The sequence below is a fragment of the Nyctereutes procyonoides genome, unplaced genomic scaffold (assembly GCF_905146905.1).
Source record: "Nyctereutes procyonoides isolate TBG_1078 unplaced genomic scaffold, NYPRO_anot_genome, whole genome shotgun sequence".
NCBI classification, from domain to species: Eukaryota; Metazoa; Chordata; class Mammalia; order Carnivora; family Canidae; genus Nyctereutes; species Nyctereutes procyonoides.
The window spans coordinates 93,784,788-93,808,262 of record NW_026575125.1 but is presented as its reverse complement, the minus strand read 5'-3'; the positions used below and the strand labels follow the sequence as shown (position 1 = coordinate 93,808,262).

At 38.4% G+C, this 23,475-nt stretch overlaps 1 protein-coding gene across 1 annotated transcript; it reads right to left on the bottom strand.

Moving 5' to 3' along the window:
* On the bottom strand, positions 1–22,707 carry SH2D1A (SH2 domain containing 1A). Its single transcript, XM_055338411.1, has 4 exons — positions 22,315–22,707; positions 8,003–8,066; positions 2,680–2,824; positions 1–1,647 (listed from the first exon to the last, which is right to left on the bottom strand). Exons 1-4 carry the CDS (start codon positions 22,449–22,451, stop codon positions 1,607–1,609), a joined length of 387 nt encoding a protein of 128 aa, XP_055194386.1. The 5' UTR covers positions 22,452–22,707; the 3' UTR covers positions 1–1,606.
* Positions 22,708–23,475: the final 768 nt, after the last annotated feature.

Below are 23,475 nucleotides of genomic sequence, written 5' to 3'. Positions count from 1 at the left end.
AGCTTTTTCAAAAAAGACTCTGATAAAGAAACATGCATACATAATTCATATATTTAGGATTATTCCAGAATGAACAAGTTAGAGAGAGTGAAAATTAGATACACCTATTAAAATTTAAACCCAAACGACAAATAAGGAAAAATTATCCAAACATATGCATTTTGATTTGAAAGTCGGCTTTCCAAATTCCTTCACAAGTTAAAGTGGTGCTTTACTTCTAGAAACGGTAAATGGCCCACAATACATTATTATGGCCCGATTCCACCTTTGCACTCTCATTGCATCCATGTCAAATGCTCAAACACCGAATCTTGCCAGTGCACGGAGAGTAGCTCTGTCTCTTGGCAGCTCATCAAGCCCGCCCCCCACTCATGTACAACCCAGAATTCCAATGTATTAGTTTATAATAGAACTTCACATTTTCCTATGGACCATGGACCAGAGTATTTGTCTTGACTCATTCTGCCTCTGACAACAGATCTACCTACACAGCGGAACCTCACATAGACCGTGCTTATCGCCTTTTATTGACATCTTTTGGTCTTTCCCTGTTACTTTTTTTTTAATTGTTACTGTTTTCTTGTCCAACTAGACAGCAAGCCGCCTGAGCACAGTGGCTGGGTGCATTTATCTCTGTACCCCAGTGCCTATATTGTGTTTGGTGAATAAATTCTAGGAGCCCCAAAATGATACAGAATCAAATCACAAAAGTCATGAAAATATAAATGTGAGAAAAAAATATAAATATCTGTCACTGTGTAAAATCTTGACTCTCCCTTAGGTTGCCATCACTTGGAACTGTTAAAAAACAACATAACCATAAGGTTTCCAGTGTTCTTGGGCTACCAAACAGGGAGACCGCTTGCACAGCCATGGGCAGGAGCTTCCTTTCAAATCAAGGTTTTACATGGAGTACTGACAACTGGGGCAGAGGTAGATGAAAAATCCTATAATATCAAATATACTAGACGTTGAGAACATATTTTAAATGACGGGATTTTTAAATTCTGGATTGGGCTATGGGGTCCTCTATCCGACATCAGAACACTAGGCGAAAAGGTTGCTTTCAGAATTAAAGAGCAATTCTTCACACTTCATCCAGTACTCTTTTTAACACACAGGGCACAACTCATAAATCCCCGAAGACCCTACACCACCAGAGCTAGTGGAGAGCGTAATACCTAATTAGAACCACACAGGACAAAGACAAGGGACACAAATCGGCTTCCTGCCATCTAACCAAGCAAGACATTTTAAAAGCAGTAGCTGTCAAATAATATTTCACTAAAAATGGTGTTTTTGAGAAAGACTGAGGATTATTTTTATTTATATTTGGCAAGAATTGACATTTATCTTTTATAAAGTATCATTATGTTTTGAATCATTTTCCCATTTGAAAATATAACTGAAAATAACCTCATTTCGAAGCTCCTCATTATTGGCAAAGTCCATTTCAGCTTTTACATCATGCTAGATACTTCCATTACAGGACTATGATGGCTTTAGAAATATATTTGCAGCTCACTGAACTGTATTATCTACAATATATAAGACTTAACATATATTTAAATTATAGAAAATAAAGTACAAAGTATTTGATTTTTCTTCATGGTGCTTTCAGGAAGACATCAGGATCTTCTCTGCTCCCTAAAGAAAAATAATCGTGAAAATCAAGAAAAGATAAACTCACAAGCTATTAAAATTACAGGTTAACTCAAACTTGTAACCATAAAATTTCCAACGGCATAAAGCTCACAAAGATATAACCCAGTGATACAGCTCAAGCAACCAGGACTTAAAACTGAGTTCTAAAGAATAGAACAGTTTGCAATCATAACGTGTAATTTGTAAATTGGAGTTCTATTTACATCCCTATTATAAAGGCTAACTACTCATTAATTTAATTCAGCACTTAAGTCTAATTGTCAATTTATGCCTGAGCCTGGGTCCCTGTCAAAAAAGGACCTGACAGCTCATTTTTCTAATCATAAATATTTATTGTTTCAATCAAGGCATATCCTCTTACTCCAAACAAGTGATTAACCCCTTTCAGTAGATGAATAGGCAATCACATATCTGCAGACATTGACCAGTATTCTGTCGTTAGCTTGACCCGTACACTAAAGCACCTTTGCTCAGGAGATGTAACAACGTGTGCCTGTAGAATAATAAAGTGTACTAATTTAGTTTCCTCCTCTACAATAAAGTGTCATTAATTCAAGCACCACAAATTCAGAAAGCAGGATCACGTGGACCACGCTAACATTAGCCTTTCCAACCCTGAAGGAGAAAATAGTCTACCAATCACTGGGTAAGGGACAGCCCAGGTGTTTTCCAAACTGTCCCATCTTTCAAATGTTTTGTGCCCAATTTAGTGAAGTGAAATGGTACTTCTGCCTTGACAAAAGGGTCGAGAGAGAACATGACGGGAAAGAGAGGTTTACATGTTGTGGGCTCATCGAATTTTTTACATTTTCCCGGAGTTTTGTTAAAAGCTTACAGTATAGCATATTGAAATCATAGCCTGTGAAGAGTCCCCTCTCGCTCGGTTGGCTGGCAACACCTACTTCCCCATTGATGTTTCTAAAGAATTTCCCATAACCATATATTTATGAACAGGTTGACTCATAACCCCGAGCTGCCAAGCAAGCCCTGTCGAAACTCAACGGTAAACCATACCTGGAGTACCTTGTGCGCTTCTAACTGAGCACTTCTTCTCAACTGGATACTGCAGAGGTATTACAATACCTTGATCTGGCTTCTGAAATGCTGAAATGAGATTTTTTATTTTCCGGAAAAATCTTTTATGAACCCCAGGTGCTGTCTGGAAAATAAAAGGCCAAGCAAATTATTCACCTACCTCCTAATGACACAAATAGGCCTACAAAATGTGGGAGGGATGCGTAGAGAGGTAACATTTGTGTAACTTGTTCAAATATTTGAAAACATAAGGAAGAAGGAAAAACAACAGTTCTAGAAGAGCTTACTTTGGTTGGCTGAATTTCCCTGCAAGAGGAGCTAATGAGCTGTCATTTCAGTTCTCCCAAGGGTGGTATTAGTTTGTACAAGCTCTTGCTCCTCGCCCTGCCCTTCCTGCCTGCTACCCATCATACATCCCGAGCCTCTGAGGGTATACAGGCCATTACCCACAATGAATGCACCAACAGAGAGAATGCAGTTAAACACAGAAAAAAGCACAGATCATACAGGTCATTAATAAAAAGCCTGAAAAACCAAACCAACAACAACAACAACAACCCATCCTCCCTGTCATCATTCCACAATAAAAATGCTCCACAGGAAATTAAAAATTGACCGTTACGGGACACACAACATATCACTAGTTAGTCCCTAGACTCTCACCTCACAATGTGTCCTGCCTCATCCTTCATTAAATTTGTTCCTCCTTGGGACACTTCCCTATCCTCCCCCAAATTGCTCTCTGCCAACACTTCACCGTGACAAGGTTTTCTCTATGACACGAAAATGAAAGACTATATAAGGTCACCTTTATTTATTTGTTTGTTTGCTTTTGAAGAGATCATTATTTGCAAGTGACTATTAAAATGTATTCCTTTCCTGACATCAATTCTCTTGCAAAGGAACTGCTGAAAACGACAATTTCCTGCAAAAGCTTGTGAGCTCAGCTTTAGGCATCAACTCAAAACTGTCATTTTACATAAAATAAAATAGTATTGCTATAAGCAATTGAACAATGACTAGGGTTTTTTTTTTTTTTAAAGCTGTTTTTCAGCTCTTCCATCTGGAAGATTTTTGAGGTGGGAGCTGTTTGTTAGCAGTTAATGAGAAAACGTGAAGGCTGGCATGCAAACTTTAGCCAACTCGACTAAAAGCTGAAGACAGCATGCCGTCCATAGTAACTCAGTCATTTCCCACACTGGGGCAAGTCATTTTTCTTTGAAAGCACCGAAAAAAATCTTTTTAGCTTTAAATTAGTGCCCACTCATAGGCTCACACATCTTGGAGCCTCAGTAGATGTAGAACATTCTCTCAGTGCCAGCCCTATAGTCAAAAACACCTTCCCAGAATTTGGGGCACCTGAGTGGCTCAGTCTGTTGAACAGTCGACTCTTGATTTCAGCCCAGCTCACAATCTCAGGGTTGTGGGATCGAGCTCTGCATCGTGCCCCACATCGGGCTCTGTGCTCAGCAGGTAATCTGCTTGAGATTCTTTCTCTCTCCCTCTGCCCCTCTCCACCTGCACTCTAAAATAAATAAATAAATCTTAAAATTTTTTTTAAAAAGCACCTTTCCAGGACTCAACTTGAGACCTCATCCAAAATACCATGGCTATTCTTACAGAGCTCCAAACAGTTCTTTGGCTCCCAGAGAATCTCTAAATTGCACAGGCAGGTCATAGGCACAAAATGCCTCCTTATATTTTCTTTCCTTATGGCACTTTTTCAATTTCTAGATCGCAGGACCCAGTCTTTTGTCTTTCTGGCCAATATCCACAATGAATTCACCAACAGAGAGGATAAGACCAAACAGTTTCTAGAGAAGTTAGAGTCACCAACCAGAAGAGAAACTGCTCACTCCCCCAGTGTGGAAAGATTTCAAACCACACATCTTTTTAGCTGTTCTTGTGGCTTATAAAACCATTTATCAACAGAAGCATCTTTTTTATGGGGACTTATATGCAGTTAACACTTGATTATCCACACAAACAGAAGGAATAATAGCACTAGATGTACAATTTGAATTTGGGATATGTTTCACTGGCAAATGACTGTCCTAATTTATAGAGTTTTCCTTAGATTAATAAGTAAAATTATTTAGCATCTACCGATGATCAAACATCCAGAAAAGCCCAAAGGCACTGAAGTCAATAAGGGGAGGTTAGTACATTTTCTTTACAATACACTGATGACAATGCACATATTAGCAAAGGATAGTTGATTGGGTGTAAAATTCTCTAAATTAAGAATTTAGCAAAATTCTACTGAGTCACAGGAGATAAGTTAATACACTAGGCAATGATAAAACCTAAAAGTCTATCTAAAAGTAGAAATTCACATGGGGGTGCCTGGGTGGCTCAGTCTGTTACATGCCTGCCTTCGGCCCAGGTCATGATCCGGGGGTGCTGGGATCTAGTCCCATGTTGGGCTCTCTGCTCAGCAGGGAGCTTGCTTCTCCCTCTCCCTCTGCCTGCCACTCCCCCTGCCTGTGCTCTTTTACTATCTCTTTGTCAAATAAATAAAATCTTTTTTTTAGTGTAGAAATTCATATAATATTTGTCTTTCATAATTTGGTGGATCCAGCGTTCAAATTTCATTCCACTTTTTGAAACAAATCTCAGATCTACTTAGATTTCTAGCACAATCTTTGCAAAGAGGATAGAATGTTACTGCCATGATTTTTCCTGTAGGGTGGCAAACTAAAGCATTGTTCCAAAAGGCAGTATAAATATCTGTCACTTAACCAGTTTTGAGAATATATTTACCACAAGAATTGTACCACTGACAACTCCCATTCTGCTACTGAACTCAGCTATTGTTCATATTTGCACATTTCTCATACTGCCATCTCTTAGTTATCCATGGAAACATGTTTTGGATCACAGCTGGTCTTCAATATGCTCTAGAGAAATTTCTTACAGTCAGGTGATATGAGCTCTGAGAACACACACTAGTTTAATATTCCCTTAGCAAAAACATAACTAAGAAAGCAAATTTAGTAGATAGAAAAAAATGCAATATGCATTACAAAAATAAATATAAAGCATTTTTAAAAAAAAACTGTTTTCCCTTTGGAGAAAACATGCCAATCTTCTGCTCTCTTGGTGCAGATAATTACAATATCATTATATAAACGGGGTCAGACCAGACAACAGGATGAAAGGACATTTATGTTCAATAAGCCCTTTCTTCCTTAATATGATCCCAATCATGTAACAATCTGCATATGATGTTATATTTGAACTAGAAGAAAACAAATTTAAAGACAAAATTAGCTAAACCCTAATAAATTAAGACATTTTCCATAAAGAATACTCTTCAGCAGCTTAAGGCTACTTCTCTGGGGAGAAGGGCTATTTTTAATCAAAGTATAGACAAATATATATGTCTATATCACACACAACTATTCTTCATAATAAATGAAATTTAATTTCTTATTCAATCATCTCTGCAGTGCTGCAGAGAATTTTAAAATATAAATGGGTAAAAGTCATTTTGATTAGAAGTGTTACTGCTTTGCCTCTAATTAGTATTACAGTATTATCTGTGATGATTATAAATTAATTATTATTATTACTTACTTATTTATTTATTATATAAAGCAACAACATGTTTGAAAACATGCCCTAATTCATCTCTGTAGTACAAAACATTTGTAGTCTACAATTTGGGCTTTCTAATTTACTGATGAATTTGTAAAGGTTAGAGCTATTTTAATTTTTTTGAAGTCTAGACTTTAGAATTTCTTAAACTCATAGATTGAGTTATTAACAGAGGTTGATATTTGCATTTATGTTTTCAAACAACTCATAATGAAGTGCTTTCATTACAAAGACAGGCTGTTTCTTTCTCAGAAATCAAAGAAAGAATTTGAGGTCAAAAATTCAGTTGTAGAGACCTGTACATTGGTAAGATGCGATATACTACCCTGTTACATGGAAATAGATTCACTCTGCAGGCATTACGTGCAATGGTATAGTGACTCTCAAATGTTTTCAAAGCCATCAGAACCCATTTTTTTCATGAAATCTTATTTGAGCCCCAGTTGATAAGCAAAAGTGAATCACTCAGATCAAAGATGAATTGGGGACCCAAAAGCATACCCACTTTTGTCCTCCTCTCCCTCTGTGCACCACCCCTGGCAACCCCAAGGCACCCAGGTAGAAGAACCTTAGGATTTTGCAGAGCATACCTTCAAAACCACTGTAATGTTTCCTCTAATTTCATCTGCCTACCCATGTCCTTTCCACATGGCCCAGCTGGGAGTCTTGCCTCCACACAAAGAGCAATCTTGATTACTAATATTTGGAAAATCCTCCCTTCTTTGAACTCCTATGCTAGATAACATAGCATAACATTGTTATGCTAGACAATAATCATGTTGTCCAGAATCTGGGTGAGTTCACATTTTTGAGGGCTTACTATGTACCAGGTCCTGTGGCTAAGAGCTTTCTTTTATATGCATTATCTCATTTAATCTCCAAAATGAGCCCTATGGGGCACTTGGGTGGCTCAGTCGGTTAAGCATCTGCCTTCAGCTCAGGTCATGATCCTGGGGTCCTGGGATCCAGGCCCGAACTGGGCTTCCTGCTCAGCAGGGAGTTTGCTTCTCGCTCTTCCTCTCCCTCTGCCTGACGCTCCCCCCACTTGTGCGCTCTCTCTCTCTCTCTCTCTGTCAAATAAGTAAATAAAATCTCTTTTAAAATGAGCCCTATGAGTGAAGAACTATTTTTAGGCTCATTTTACAGATGAAGAAATTTGTTCAAAGTTAAGTAACCTGCCCAAGGTTATAGACCTGTCAGGGAGGAGGAGGTATCAGACCTGGAATCCAGATCTATGTGAGGACAAACTCAGCTCTCACATCACTGTTTAATTCATGTTGTATCTCCCTGAGGGTATTACAGACTCTTAGAAAACAGGAGTCATGTTGTTTAATCCACCATAGAACCAACGCTCATATCGGTATCATCTGGTAAATAATTGCTTATTTAACCATTTTACACATTTCGTATACGCTTTCTAAAATTTTGCATAGGCACTAAAAGTTTGACACAATCCTTCAACTTTTGTATATTTCACCCAAAGTGAGACCGTTCTATACAATGGTGGCTGAACAGAACTGGAACAAAAATCCTCTAAAGCCTTCTTAATGATCCATGAACAATTTTGGGTTGGAGCTTCAGTGATTTGAATTTGATGAATATTTGGGGAATGTAGGATTTGACAACTTTTTATAAAACCAACCTAAACTTCAAACACCTTCCCATTACCCCCAGAAGCAAAAAATAAATAAAAGAGCTGTACCTCAGCACTCCAAGAACCTGTTTCTGTCTGGGACACTCGGTATGTATAAATATAACCTTGATACCTGTGAAAGAAGAAACTTCCATTACTGAAAAATTCCAAAAGAATAACAGCTGCTCTAAATTTGAGCTTAACTATTCCACATAAATGTTACATATATTGGGACACACATATATGGCACCATTGCATTCATAGGAAGAAACTCTTGGGGGATCTAACTTGCTTGCATATTATTATCTGGGTAATCACAATTTTTAGAGTGCTCTTTATCTTTTCCCTTTTTTAAAATAAGGGAACTCACACTCCTAAGGGTTTGTCTAGTTGAGAGACTGGACAGAAAGAAAATAGAGACCTGTTATAATTGGTAAAAATCATGGATTATTGAATAGATTGAACAAAGTGTAGTCATGTTACTTTTAAGTACATATAGAGCTTTAAGCTGAAAAATATTTCACTGGGATAAGGTACTATCAGGTGCACTTCATAGTAGTAATAATATTAATTATAAATATAATAAAAATAATACTATGTTTCTATAACACAACTATTATGGTTACTTTACAGTATAATAGAGTAAGAAAACAAATTTGAATTAAAAAAAGACTCCTGAGGCACCTGGGTGGCTCAGTCAGTTAAATATCCAACTCTTGGTTTCAGTTCAAGTTATGATCTTGGGATCATGGGATGGAGTCTTCTGTCTGGCCTTGCACTCAGGACAATCTACTTGTCCCTCTCGCTCTGCCACTCCCCCCACACCCCCGCAGCCCACCACTTGCTCTCTCCATCTCTCCCTCTTGCTCTCTCAAAGAAATAAATTAAAAAAAAAAAGAACTCCTGCTAAAGTACTTGAAAGCAGCTTGTCCTTTGGGATAAACATTCGCCACCATTGTTTTATGTGCAAGCATACTGTCTAACTGTATAATTGATACCAAGAGTTTCATTTTAAAATTTTTTAAATATTTTAGTTATTTACTCATGAGAGACACACAGAGAGAGAGAGAGAGGCAGAGACACAGGCAGAGGGAGAAGCAGGCTCCACACAGGGGGGCCAATGCAGGACTCGATCCCGGGACTCCAGGGTGGATCACGCCCTGCGCCAAAGGCACATGCCAAACCGCTGAGCCACCCAGGGATCCCGATACCAAGAGTTTTATATGCTGTATTAGTTTGCTTTGGCTCCCATAGCAAAATACCATAAACTGGGTAGCTTAAACAAAATAAATTTATTTTCTCACAGTTCCGGAGGCTAGAAGTTCAAGATCAAGATGTTAGTAACATAGCTTTCATTCTGAGACCTCTTCTCTTGACTTCTATGCAGCCACCTTCTTGCTGTGTGCTCACATGAGCTTTTCCTTGTGTGTGCATGGAGAGAGACATCTCTCTCTTCTTATAAGGCTACCAATCCTATTGGATTAGAGCCCCATGCTTATGGTCTCATTTAAATTTAACTAGATACCAAACGCCTATGTCCAAATGCAGTCACATTGGGGGGTTGGGGCTGCAACATATCAAATTGACAGGGACACGATTCTGTCCATAGCACACGGATTATCTCTTTTGGACCCCACAATAGTCTTATGAGCTTTATATTGTCAAATTAATCTTCTAGATGAGGAAACTTTGAGAAGCTAAGTTTAAAAAAAGCACACTAGAGGGATCCCTGGGTGGCACAGTGGTTTGGCGCCTGCCTTTGGCCCAGGGCGCGATCCTGGAGACCCGGGATCGAATCCCGCGTCGGGCTCCCGGTGCATGGAGACTGCTTCTCCCTCTGCCTATGTCTCTGCCTCTCTCTCTCTCTCTCTCTCTCTCTCTGTGTGTGTGTGACTATCATAAATAAATAAAAATTAAAAAAAAGAAAAGCACACTAGAGATCAAGCAGAAAAGATGGGATTAGAATCAGGCCTGTTTAATTCTAGAGCCCTAGCTCTTGGTCCCCATACTATAATGGATATACACTATTCATTGTACTTTAGTATTTATGGTAATGCTACAACAAACTTTTACTTCATAGAAAAGTAGGGTAAGGGCAGCCCTGGTGGCTCAGTGGTTTAGCGCCTGCCTTTGGCCCAGGGTGTGATCCTGGAGACCCGGGATCAAGTCCCATGTCAGGCTCCCTGCATGGAGCCTGCTTCTCCCTTTGCCTGTGTCTCTGCCTCTCTCTCTCTCTCTCTCTCTCTCTCTCTGTCCCTCATGAATAAATAAATAAAATCTTTAAAAAAAGAAAAGTAGGGTAAACTTTGTTCTAAATTATTTTGAATTATGAATATGAATATGGATCAGATTCTCTGGATCAACAGTTTTATTTTCAACATTTTCTGATTGTTATTCTTAGGCACAAGTTCAGGCCAATATAGATCTTTGGTTAGAATACATGTTAAACTCTGGTAAAAAATAAATGTATGTAAACTTTTAAGAACATATGATTCTAAAGCATTCCAAACAGAGGGTCATCCTCGAGTAATTGACTTTATTTACCATCAATTCCCTTTAGAACTAAGTCTTTAAATATGTGGAGTAGGGGGGCTTGGGTGACTCAGTCAGTTGCATGCCCAACTCTCAGTTTAGGCTCAGGTCATGATCTTGTGGGGTTATGGGATTGAGCCCTGCACTGGGCTCTGTACTCAGCGGGGAATCTGCTGGAGATTCTCTCTCTCCCTCTCCCTTTGCCCCTGCCCCCCAAATGAATAAATAAGTCTTTTTAAAAATGTGGTTTTAATTATTATATCTTTAATCAATATCCATCAGTACCGATTACCTAAAGGATAAAAGTCATACATCTAAAACACTATAATCAAGTTCATTCCATTTGAGAAATCAAAAAAATCGATTTAATTGCTGGTGTCATTATAGGAAATGTTTCATTTTTGTTATGAAGGTTTGCCAGCACACTTAGATCATGTAGAAAATAGCTTGATATATGCACGTATATAACATATGCAAAAGAAATATAAAATATTACATTGTTAAAGACTTTTGTTTTTGAAACTATAAATTTTACCTCTAAGTCCACTGATTAAGTAAGTACTCTATAGGGAACAAGGGAGGGCTTTGTTTTCCATTTTTCACCATAGGAACTTAAAACATAGGCTTTAAGTGATTTTCTTAAAGTCATATAGCAAAATGGAGATAGAATCGAACAACTAGCATAGGTCCTTAGTCCCATTTTGCCTATGGAGGTGATTAATGGCAGTAATTCAGTATCATTAAAGGTGATGTGGAAATGCATTATTTAAAATCTCAGCAGTGATGCAAGCCAAATCGTCAGCGACTAGTTTTCACTTTCTAAAACAGCGAGTCTCTAAAAAATACAATCTATCTCCCTACTATCATTCAGCCTCATTTAGTCAAAATAAATGAGTCTGTTTTGAAAATTGTTTCCTAACGAATCTGATCTTATCTCACTTTCAGTTAAGCAGCAGGAACCTGAGTACCACTTCAAAAGTCCTTACCTCCTTCAGTCTCTGAACCACCTGGTGTCAGTGGCACCTAAAACTTCTTGCAATTAACCCATCTAATATTAAGAATTTCCTACTCCCCCGCCCCTCAGATTTCTGAATGAGCAGAATCACTTCACCCCTCAACTAAGCCAGTAGTTCATCTCTTCCACTTTCAGGTCACTGAAGTAACTGACCCAGGATCCCTTGAAGTCAACCCTCATTTCCCGATGGCCTGGATGGAAGAGATCCAAAACAGTACCATCCAAATTACACTGCAAGGGTAATGTCCTCATCATCACCTGGGAACTTGTTACAAATGTAGGATCTCGGGCCCTGGCCCAGAAGTGCTGAATCAGAATGTGTAGTTTTACAACATCTCCAGGTGCTTTGTAAGTCAAGTTATGGATGTGCTGATTCAAACACAGAAAGAATGCCCACACCTTATTGGGAGTATTGACGGCAATTCAGCCAAGTCAAGCTGGCTTCTTTCACTCACCAAGGGCACTTCTGTGCCACCTCCTCCATAGTCATTCAGTCTCTCCTTTAGGAACTAAAAGTACACTGATTGTGAGGAGCACTGAGTAATGTACAGAAGTGTTGAATCATTCTATGGTACACCCAAAAGCAATATAACTCTGTATGTTAACTATACATCTGTAAAGATTTTTTTTTTAATTTCAAAATATGTAAAAATCTTTAAGGAAAAAATAAATATAAGCTGAAGCTTTTTCAATTGTTTCAGTCTTCAGAGAGCAGTGTTTCTGAACCATGTACTTCCTCTTCTCCAACAGAATTTCATTGTTTTGTTTTCTGTTGCTTGAGTTATGAAATAATCATTTTAAAATATAAAATTAAACTAAAATATTGAATATGTTTTCTCAAACTACACATGCTCTCTCCCCATCCACTGAAAAATCACTGTTCTAGAAAAAAATTGGAAATAAAGTTATAAAAAGAGCTATAAAATTGTGCATATTTTTAACCTAATGAATGACCTTGCTTATCTTCACTACACTCCAAGGAATCAATGGATAAAGCAATTTCACAGAGATTTTCATACTAGTTCTATTTCAATGGTGAAAAAAATAGAATTAACCTGAGTACCCCTAAATAAGGAATGTTATTCAAAATAAGAAAATGGCAGTAGAAAGAACCATTCAAAATAATACCGAAGTATTTTTCAAAAAATGTTAAGCACATGGGTTATGTTAAAATAAATTATGATATGTGAAAGAAGTGAACACACAGAGACACCACTCTGATTACAACTATTCAGAACCATACTTGTATGTATACAAACTAGATGTAAGTTTAAACTAATATAAATGCATCCTTGCATATTAATTTTTCCTATAAAGTTATATAAGTAACTACTAACTTTTTTAAAGAAAAGGAAACAAAATTACCATTTGGTGCTTTACAAATCTATTCTGGCCAAGTCACAAATCAGAAAAATATAATTTATGTTTAAAAACCATTACATCCCTTTCAGGATTATCTTTCCTCTGGCTCCTTCCGTTAATACAGACAAACCAAGAATGCTATGTAATTTTAAATTCCTTCCTCCATCAAATCTTTTGTCAGACTTGTCAATTAGCTTGGAATTTAAAATTTATCCTGGAAGAAAAATCTAGTAAATCAATAATTGGTAGAAAACAGAGGCTTTTTTGTTGCTGTTGTTGTTACTGACATTAATTTTAACTAGAATTTTGCATTTTAATGACTACAAAGCATGTGTTGATTCAGGCCCTGCTAATATTAAAATTTGCCTTAATTTTTTCAAAAGCTGTCCCAACTCTTTAAAAAGTTCTCTGGTTAGAAATGAACCAGAAGAAAGCAACCTGATTTAGTTCTTATTTTCTCAAAGGGTCAGTGTTAGGGACAGATCTTGGTTTAGAACTAACAAAACCACATCAGTTCCTTCTTTATACCACTTCAAGGACTACACAAAAGTTTAGTTACCCTTGCCTTCTTCATGACACTGCAAATAAAAACAAGCTAGTGCCCAGTCTTGTCTATACAAAGCAATGCTATGCACAAAATTAAAGGCACAATTAAAATGTGACTGATTTTAAATTTTTTTTTTAATTTTTATTTATTTATGATAGTCACACAGAGAGAGAGAGAGGCGCAGAGACATAGGCAGAGGGAGAAGCAGGCTCCATGCACCGGGAGCCCGACGTGGGATTCGATCCTGGGTCTCCAGGATCATGCCCCGGGCCAAAGGCAGGCGCCAAACCGCTGCGCCACCCAGGGATCCCAAAATGTGACTGATTTTAAAACAAATACTTAAGAACTTTTATACCCAGAATAATGGTATCCTGTACAAAGCCATCATTATTGAGTCAAGATTCTGAGTCAAGAGATTTCTGAATTTTCTATGGCAGGATCTTCATTTTTTCAGACTGAACTTGAATTTTCAGAACCATCAAGTCATTCACCTTCAAGTCTGATGGGAAAACTATGTAAACCAGTTTCGATGAGTCATGACAATAAATATAATCTCTTCTTCCCCTGAGTATTCATGTACTCCTATGGTGCTCTGGCTTAGTATTGCAATTATTTGTAGATCTTTTATTTACATTAACAAATGCCTCCTACATGTTAGCTTTATAAATTAGCTAATAATCCTCTGAGGATTATTAACCCTATGCGGTACTATTTTTACTACCATTTCCCTTTTCACAGATAAGGGACCCGAGGTACAGAAAGTTTAAGTAACTTGCCAGAAGTAAAATAGCTAGTTTAGGGTCGAATTGGTATGCACCCAGAGAGTTTGGATGAAAGAGCTAGGCTCTTAACCATCTTTCCATGCTGCCTCTCTCTTATACCACCGGGAATAAATTGGTCTTAAGGTGATTCCAAAAGCATGGTTCTCAAAAAGGGAGGGAGTCTGCTTGGCCTCAGGGCTGGAAGTATCCAATGAGGGGGCGAGGGAAAGAAGAGGCTGGCCAAAAGAGGCCAGCTGAGGAGAGCCCAAAAAAGATCAACTCAGACTTCCCCTTCACATACACAAATGACATCCTCAGATTAATCTCGCAACTTTAATTTCACATCGCCAGCCAGAATCAGCACTTGATTTTGATTTACTGCTTGGGAATTGTCCATTTGGGGGTTTATGTGATGCAACTTTAATCCTAGGCTGGCTTTCAGGTTTGTTCTGCCATTAAGGGATGGTACTCAGAAAATCCAAAATAATTCTGTTGACCTAAATTATCATGGAGATAAATGCTGCACCAACACACACATATCCAATTGTAATCAACAACTAACTGTAAATTAAGTCATAATTTCTCATTCTTTTGAGTTCTTTGCTACAACGTTCTCCTCTATTTCAACTGATAAACTGGAACTTTATTTCGTCACTGCTCCTTCCCCCATTTCTCCAGTTCAGTGGTTTGATAGGCACTTTATTCCCAGTCATCCCTTAAATCTCAGAGGACAAAAAGATAATTATCCTTTTATCTAAAGACATATATGTCAAATGACTTCATTAGGTGTCCTTGCAACTAAAGAATCTAATAACATTCCTGCTTCCAAATCTTCCATCGGATAGGTAGCAAACAAAGTCAGAGCTGTATAGGAGGATGCTAATTATGGAAATAAACTATTTCTGCAAACTAATTATTTTAAATATTTTAAATAGATTTTCCTCTTCCTATCATCATCAAACTATCCCAGTGGACATGTAGTACTTTCCCAATGGCTATCTACATTGAGAGTGAGAAGGGAAGAAATGTGAGAGTCCAAGTATAACTTAGAAGAAACTTAATATACCTAGAAAACCAAAAAGAATAAACTACACTAAAATAAAATAAAATAAAATAAAACTATTTGCATTAATAAGAGCCCTTAGTACACAAGATGAATACAAGAAAAATAGGTAAATTTAGTAGCTTTCTTAAGCAACAGAAAATATGGTGGAAGAAGAAAACTCTATTTACAATAGAAACAAAAAAAATTGACACATTCATACACACAATGATCAGAAATTAACTTAAAAACTGTGCAAAACCTATAGGAAGAAAACTATTAAACTTTATTGATAGACATAAATTTTTAAAATTAATAAATGGAGAGATATATCCGTTTTTTTAATGAGAAAACTACGTTCTTTAAAGATGACAATTCTTAAATTATTAATGAGTTTAATGTAGTCCCAATGGGATTTTTTTAATTTGACAAAATTATTCTATATTTCATCTCAAAGAACCAATAAGTAAGAATTGCAAATAATTGGGGTGCCTGGCTGGCTCAGTCAGTGGAGTGTGTGACTCTTGAGCTCAGGGTTGTGAGTTCGAGTCTCATGTTGGGTGTGGAGATTACTTAAAAATAAAATCTTTGGATAAAAAAGAATAGCAAAGTATTTAAATGTATTAAACATGATCATACTATAATACTAGTAATACAAGAATAAATAGATCAGTTGAGCCAAATAGATGGGAAAGAATAACTGTTATTGTTAGAGTTTAATATATGGTAAAGGAGGCTAGGAAATCAATGAGGAATGGCGTTCTATTTGTAAATCATACTGGGACAATTGTTAGCTAAAATCAAATCAAAATCAAATAGATCCCTTCTCCACATCAAAATGAAATTCCAAACAGAATTGAAGAGTTAAGTGTAAACTAACCAAACTGTAAATTGAAAACAAAAACTAAAGTGAAGTTGTATGACATCTCTGGAGAACTTTCTAAGCTGGGAAGCAAAGGAGGAAATTATGCACAAAGGAAATAAGCGACAGATCTGACTACCAAAAATGTTAATTTTCTGTGTATCAGAGAGAAATAATGGTAAACATCAAACTGAGAAAAGGTACTTGCAACAGATGAAGGATTAGTATATAAAAATTCATAATGTATTAAGAAAAATAGTAGGATCCAAATGGTTAAATGGCAAAATGCACAAAGAGCCAGTTTATGAACAAGGAAATACAACAGCTTACCAACCATATAAAAGACACTCGCTCACTAATCAAAGAAATATGAAATGAAGAGTGAGACACCAAATTTCAAGGAGAACTTTTGTACAGTATACCCATTTCTAGGGAAGCTATAGTGAAATGGACAGTCTCATGCATTACTAATGAACATATATGTAAACTGGCATAACCATTAGGAAAAATATTTGGTGATCATATATATATCAAGAATCCTAAGCTGTCAATGTTTTCTGACCTGGAAATTGCACATCTTGAAATTCATTATAAGAAAGTAATCATAAATACAAGGAAATCTTTATGGACTAAAATAAGAAACATGATGACATTTGTAACTGCAAAGAAAAATGAAATCATTTAAATGTCTAAAAATAGGTGATAGGTTAAGGAATATATAGTACAGTCACTGGCTGAACTATCATGCAACCATTAAAAAATGATGTCTTAAAATCATTTGTAAGAATATTATATATGAACGGCGTTTTTTTCATATTAAATGGAAAATGCAGTGGAATACAATACACACTTGTGTGCTCAGAAAGAAATTTATTTTATTAAAATATGGAAGAAAATTCACTTAATTTTCAACAATAATTGTCTTTAGGTTATAAAACTGTAGATGATTTCTCTCATTTCCATTCTTACATTTTTAAATTTTCTATAAGAAGAATAGGTATTAGGAACTATTTTTAAAGACTCATTATACAAAAATCTGCATTTATGTATTGAAAATAACTGAAAGGAAAATTCACTTTAAAGGAAAGTGAAAAATCTGTAAATGAAAAACTTCTTGAGTACTTTATGAGATCCAATGTTCCCAAACTGAACAGAGGGAAAAGCCATATCTAAAGGCCGTTATTGGGGGCTCAGAACCAGGAAAAGGAGCAAGCACAGTTTGAAAGTAGAGTTTAAAATAAAGTTTGATGACTTCCCATTCAGTTTTCCCTCCCTTCCCCTATGATCCTCTGTGCTGTTTCTTATATTCCACATTTGAGTGAAGCTATATGATAATTGTCTTTCTCCAATTGACTTATTTCGTTCAGCAGAATACCCTTCAGTTCCATTCACTTTGATGTAAATGGTGGGTATTCATTCTTTCTGATGGCTGAGTAATATTCTATTGTGCGTGTGTGTGTGTGTGTGTGTGTGTGTGTGTATTACATCTTCTTTATCCATTCATCCATGGGATAATTGGGTGATGGGCATTAAGGAGGACACATGACGTGATGAGCACTGGCTGTTATATGCAACATGAATTATTGAACTCAACATCTGAAACTAATGATGTACTTACTATATTTTGGCTAACTGAATTTAAACAAATAAAAATAATAAAAACAGATAAAAGTTTGAAATAATACGTAATGTATTATTTCTATGATAAAAATGCATAAACTAAAGCTCAACCAAACCTTCTTGGATAATGGGAGAAAATAAAAGATAGAATGAGAAACTACTCTGAGTGAACTCTACAATCAATTCATGTTTGTTAGCTGTATCTTGTTGTTCTTATGCATACGACACCATTCACATTGTCATTTCTACTGCATATCATAAGCATACAAATTTTGGTTTGAAATGAGTACATATTTTATTTCAAAATAAAATTTGATTTTTGTTACTACATCGTAGTACTAAAATGGGGGCATGAAATATTTACTTTTATCAAAAGGGACCCGTGGCTCAAAAAGATTGAGACTCTCATAAAAGACAATGTATCTTTGTCTCTTTCCTCTGTAGCACAGTCTGGCAATCACACTCTAAGACTTGAGGCCCCAGTGTGCCCGTCAAAAGACATGCTAGGAGACTCCCAGTTTGCCTACTACCATCTGCTACTTCATAAGGTTTGGGTGGAGAACTTAGAGTCATAAAAACTGCATTTATGCAAGATTCACTTTGGATAAAAACTTAGATGTTTGAGAAATCCCCACTCTGCCTAAGTTAATTCCTTATGTGGTCCTGGCCTACATAGGCAAAAGGTTATCCTTTTCTTTTCTTTTTTTAAAGATTTTATTTATTTATTCATGAGAAACTCAGAGAGGCAGAGACATAGGCAGAGGGAGAAGCAGCTCCTTGTGGGGAGCCCAATGCGGGGCTCGATCCCAGATCCCAGGATCACAGCCTGAGCCAAAGGCAGATGCTCAACCACTGAGCCACCCAGGCTTCCTGGTAGTCCTTTTCTTTTGCATATTTTTCCAATAGTGATCTTCAGCAGAAGGTAGGCACACATTACAATCCTTATTTAACAGGTATGAGGACCAAGACCCAGGGAAGTTGAATGACTTCCCCAGAGCCCACACCCTGGCCTGATTATCAGTCTAAAGCTCTTTGCAGGAATGCCTGGGTGGCTTGGCATTGAGCATCTGCCTTTGGCTCAGGGTATGATTCTGGAATCTGGGATAGAGCCCCGCATCGGGCTCCCCACAAGGAGCTGCTTCTCCCTCTGCCTATGTCTCTGCCTCTCTCTCTGTGTGTCTCTCATGAATAAATAAATAAAATCTTTAAAATAAATAAATAAATAAACAAATAAATAAATAAAATCTTTTAAAAAATAAAAAAAAGCTCTTTGCAGTGAAGAAGAGTATTTGCCTTGGCAATTCATTGGTTAGTTCAAAAATATTTATTGAATGCCTACCATGTACCTGGTAACATGCCTCATCACGGCTATTATTATGTGCTAGCCTGTGTTCCTTGTACAGGAGATGATGTCCCTGCCTTCACTGAGTTTCAATTTTGCTGAGAAACACAGCAACACATAAGTAAACAATCAAATATCAGACAGTTTAGAGCTCCTTGAAGAAAAATAAAGTCATAGAGTATAACAGGCACAGGGAGAAGGTACTTAATTTAGATAGGGTGGTCAAGGAAGTGGTCTCTGAGGCAAGAGGCAAAAGTAATAAAGTCTAAAGATGCTGGGAGGAGAGCACAGCTGGCAGGTTTGAGAAACAACAAAGGGGCCAGCATGACTGAGTCTTTAGGTGCATCTTGCCATACTGTCTCATCTTACTCCCCTGTTCAGGCTTCTTTCTTTTTTGCCTCTAGGCTAAGGGGCTGATTACTTCCTTTGTCAGCCTCTCTAAAGAAGCCCCTTTCACTTGCCCACTCCTTCCACCACATTCTTTTGAATGAAAGAATACTAGGTGGCTTTCACTGACCTTCCCAAGTTTCCACTTGGGAAAATAATAATGTAAGCAAATCATAAAGATCTGAGCCCAAGACTAGTATCAAAAAGACAATAAATAACAAGTGTCAGCAAGGATGTGGAGAAAAGGGAACCCTCTTGCACTTTTGGTAGGAATGTAAATTGGTGCAACTATGGAAAACAGTGTGGAGGGATCCCTGGGTAGCTCAGCGGTTTAGCGCCTGCCTTCGGCTCAGGGCGTGATCCTGGAGTCCCGGGATCGAGTCCCCACATCAGCCTCCCTGCATGGAGCCTGCTTCTCCCTCTGCCTGTGTCTCTGTCTCTCTCTTTGTCTGTGTCTCTCATGAATAAATAAAATCTTTAAAAAAAAACAATGTGGAGTTTCCTTAAAAAAATTGGAATAGAAATACCATGATCCAGTAATTCTACTACTGGGCATTGACACAAAGAAAACAAAAACACTAACTCAAAAAAATACATGCACCCTATGTTTATTGCACTATTATTTACAATAGCCAAGATATGGAAGCAATCCAGTGTCCATCAACAGATGAATGGAGGGATCCCTGGGTGGCTCAGTGGTTTAGGGCCTGCCTTCAGCTCAGGATGTGATCCTGGAGTCCTGGGATCTAGTCCCGCATCAGGCTCCCTGCGAGGAGCCTGCTTCTCCCTCTGCCTGTGTTTCTGCCTCTCTCTCTCTCTGTGTCTCTCATGAATAAATAAATAAAAATCTTTAAAAAAAAAAAAACAAAAACAAAAAACACAAGTTATTTTTAAAAAAACAGATGAATGGATAAAGAAGAGGTGGTATAATATATAGAAAGGAATATTACTCAGCCATAAAAATGAAATCCTGCCATTTGCAATGACATGGATGAAGCTAGAGACTAGTGAAATAAGTCAGTCAGAGAAAGACAAATACCATATGATATCATATCTTATGATTTCACTTACATGCAGAATCTAAAAAAGAAAATAAACAAACATACTCTTAAATACAGAGAGAGAACAAACTGGTGGTTGCCAGAGGGGAGAGGGATGGTGAGGGGATGGGCAAAATAGGTGAAGGGAAGTAAGAGGTCCAAATTTCTAGTACCTTCTCACACTTCAATTAAAACAAGCTCAGCAATTTAGAAGCTTGGTTATTGACACAGGTTCAATCCGTCCCCCCGCCGCCCCACCTCACCCCACCCCTGATTATAAAATAAATAAGTCCCAAATATGAAGGGTATAACCTAGGGGATATAGTCAACAATACTGTAATAACTTTGTATGGTGACAGATGGTGACTACACTTGTCGTGGTGAGCATTTTGTAGTGTGTAGAACTGTCAAATCACTATGCTGTACACTTGAAACTAATATAACATTGTATGACAACTGTACTGCAAAAGGAAAAAAAAGATCTGAGCCCAAGAGAGTCAAGTGCTTCCACATGTTCTCTTGAAGTCTTTATAATAAATGTACTTAGCAAGGCCTGAGAGTTGCCACAAACTTGGCTTGACCATGTTAAAAAAACAAACAAGCAAACAATAAACAAACAAAATAGACGAAAATCATCTAATAACAGCCTCAGCATGATCTTTCTTCCCAGACCCAAAAAGTACTTCTAAATCTTGCAGTGTATCATTAGGTATCAAAATTACTACCAAGCATTTTCCTTCATTTTGTTTCTGACTAGAACCGACTACACAGCACAGGTGTTTCACATGTGACAAAAAGTGATCAAGCTAGGTCCTTCCTTGGAAATGTGCCATGAGTACTGAAAGAACTCGACTGGAGAAAAATACAATAATAATGATAATAGCTTACATTTACTGGACATTTATGATGTGTCAAGTCCAGTGTTAAATTCTTTACCTGCATTTGATCCTCGCCATCCTATGAGGTAGGTCGTATTATTATACTCATTTTATGGACAAGAAAACTGAAGGCCTGAGAGTTTAACTTGCCAAGGTCACAAGCCTACCATCAGACTAGCACAAGATTAGGTCTCAGATCTCCCTGACTCGGAGCCCTTGAGGCAAAGATGAAGGTACATCTGATTTAAAATGGGTGTTAGACTAAGGCATGCCTAGGCAAGTGGCAAAGCTGAATCATAACAAGGGTGTTTTCCCTCCATGCCCTTTACCACTACTGTCAGTCCTAGCTTTTTATCAAGAAGGGTCCTACCTCTGAAACCCTCTGCCCCCACACACAGCTTCTCTCAAAGAAGCGAAGTAAGCAGATGCCGAGAGGCAGTTTCACTTACAAATATCCCCTGATTGGCACCCCGACCTAACCAGCATTGCACTCCTGAAGTCATGGATTCTGTTTCTTAGTCTTCTTCCTCTCCCAGAATTTAATGGTTTCCTTTGGGAGGACACCTCCAATTCCATTTAAAGGGATCTGGAGAGAGGCCTTTCCTTTCCTCAGGAGCTGGAGGCCCCAGTTTTGGCCAGTCCACCATGCCAAGGCTCCACCTAGCTGGCCTCGACTGAAGGTCAAAACTGGAAGTCGGGAGCCTGGATCTTTCTCAGAGCAAAGGTAGATTCTAGGCTGCGTTTCCCCACCCCAAAGGGCATTCTCTGCAGCTGCCACAAAAGACCCAGGGAGGCCCTTCTGGAGAGTGAAGGCCCTGGGAGTGAAAGCCCCATGAGGGGCCTCAAAGCACGACCCCCTAAGCTGGACCCCGGGAAGGCCTTGGTGCCGTCACATGAGCCGTGGAGGAGGCCTCGACGTCGCCTGCCTCCGCCTGCACCCCTGGCCGGTGCCCTCAGTGGGCCTGGAGCCTGCGGCCACCGCGACATACTCACAGCACACACAGGCAGTACACGCCAGGGACGCTCTCGCTGTCTCTCAGCAAATAGCTGCCATCCAGCCCCGTGGCAAGCAGGAGCTTCTCGCCGGTCTCCCGGCTGATTTTGCCATGGTACACGGCTACCGCGTCCATGGCCTGGTGGACTCTTGGGCCGCTGAGGCGTGGGACAGTGGAGGGCAGATGCCACTGCTGCTGCAACCGGGCCCGGAGTCAGCCACCTGACTCCCAGTTCAGCCAGATGTGCAGAAAAAGAGAGAGGAGCACCCGAACCCGAACAACAGGATGTTGTCTCTCTGCCTTAAAACCTCCTTCTCACACTTCAATTAAAACCAGCTCAGCAATTTAGAAGCTTGGTTATTGCCACAAGGTTCAATCCCCCTCCCCGCCCTACCCTACCCCACCCCACACACAGGGTTCAGAAGGAGAAGGGAGGTCAATTGGAAGAATGTCCTGGCAAGATACGGATTGTACTACCAGGGCAGACTCTGGCACACAGACAGGAATGCTTGCTAATGCTTCCGTTCTTACAGTTTTCCCAGGGGCCACCAGAGATGACTTAGCTTAACTAAGTTCCCAAAGGGGTTGATGATAGAGGCAAGGTGTACATGGCCTTCTTGTGGGGCAGAAACATGCTGACAGAGAATGAAAGAACCAAAAGCTCTGAGACCAAAACACAGAAACTACCAGAACTATCAGTGTGCAGTCATTCCTGAGCACAGCCAGAGGCTCCTACACAATCAGAAGTAGTCAGTGAAAAACCAGCATGGGGCAAGTCTCCTTTTCTACCCTTCCTTGTCATCTTGAGCAATCTTGATCCTGAGTAAACACTGATTTTTCCTACTTTCTTGGCCAAGATCCCAGAGTGCTGATTGAGGAACAAAAATCAGTCTATGTGTGAAGACGTTCCTTTTTTTTTTTTTTATTTGATGAGTTTTCGATGAGAGAAAGCATCATTTCATTGGTGCTTTGTCTTTATGTGGACTTGTTTATGCCCTTTGATGTACAGGACCTACCTTTCAGCATTTGGGGCATAAAAGTTGCTTTAAATCACATCACAAGCGTCAATAATTTTATCCTCTGTCGTTAATAGAGTGTTTTTCCTCCAGTTGATGCTAAACTATCATTAATTTTTTAAAGCCTTTCAATTTTTATTTTC

Coding starts and splice junctions, on each gene's coding strand:
- SH2D1A (XM_055338411.1), bottom strand. CDS start 22,451: ATGGACGCGGTAGCCGTGTACCATGGCAAAATCAGCCGGGAGACCGGC. Junction 2,825..8,002: donor CAGGTTCTTGGAGTGCTGAG/GTACAGCTCTTT, acceptor TTTATTTTCCAG/ACAGCACCTGGGGTTCATAA. Junction 1,648..2,679: donor AAGCGCACAAGGTACTCCAG/GTATGGTTTACC, acceptor ATTTTTCTTTAG/GGAGCAGAGAAGATCCTGAT.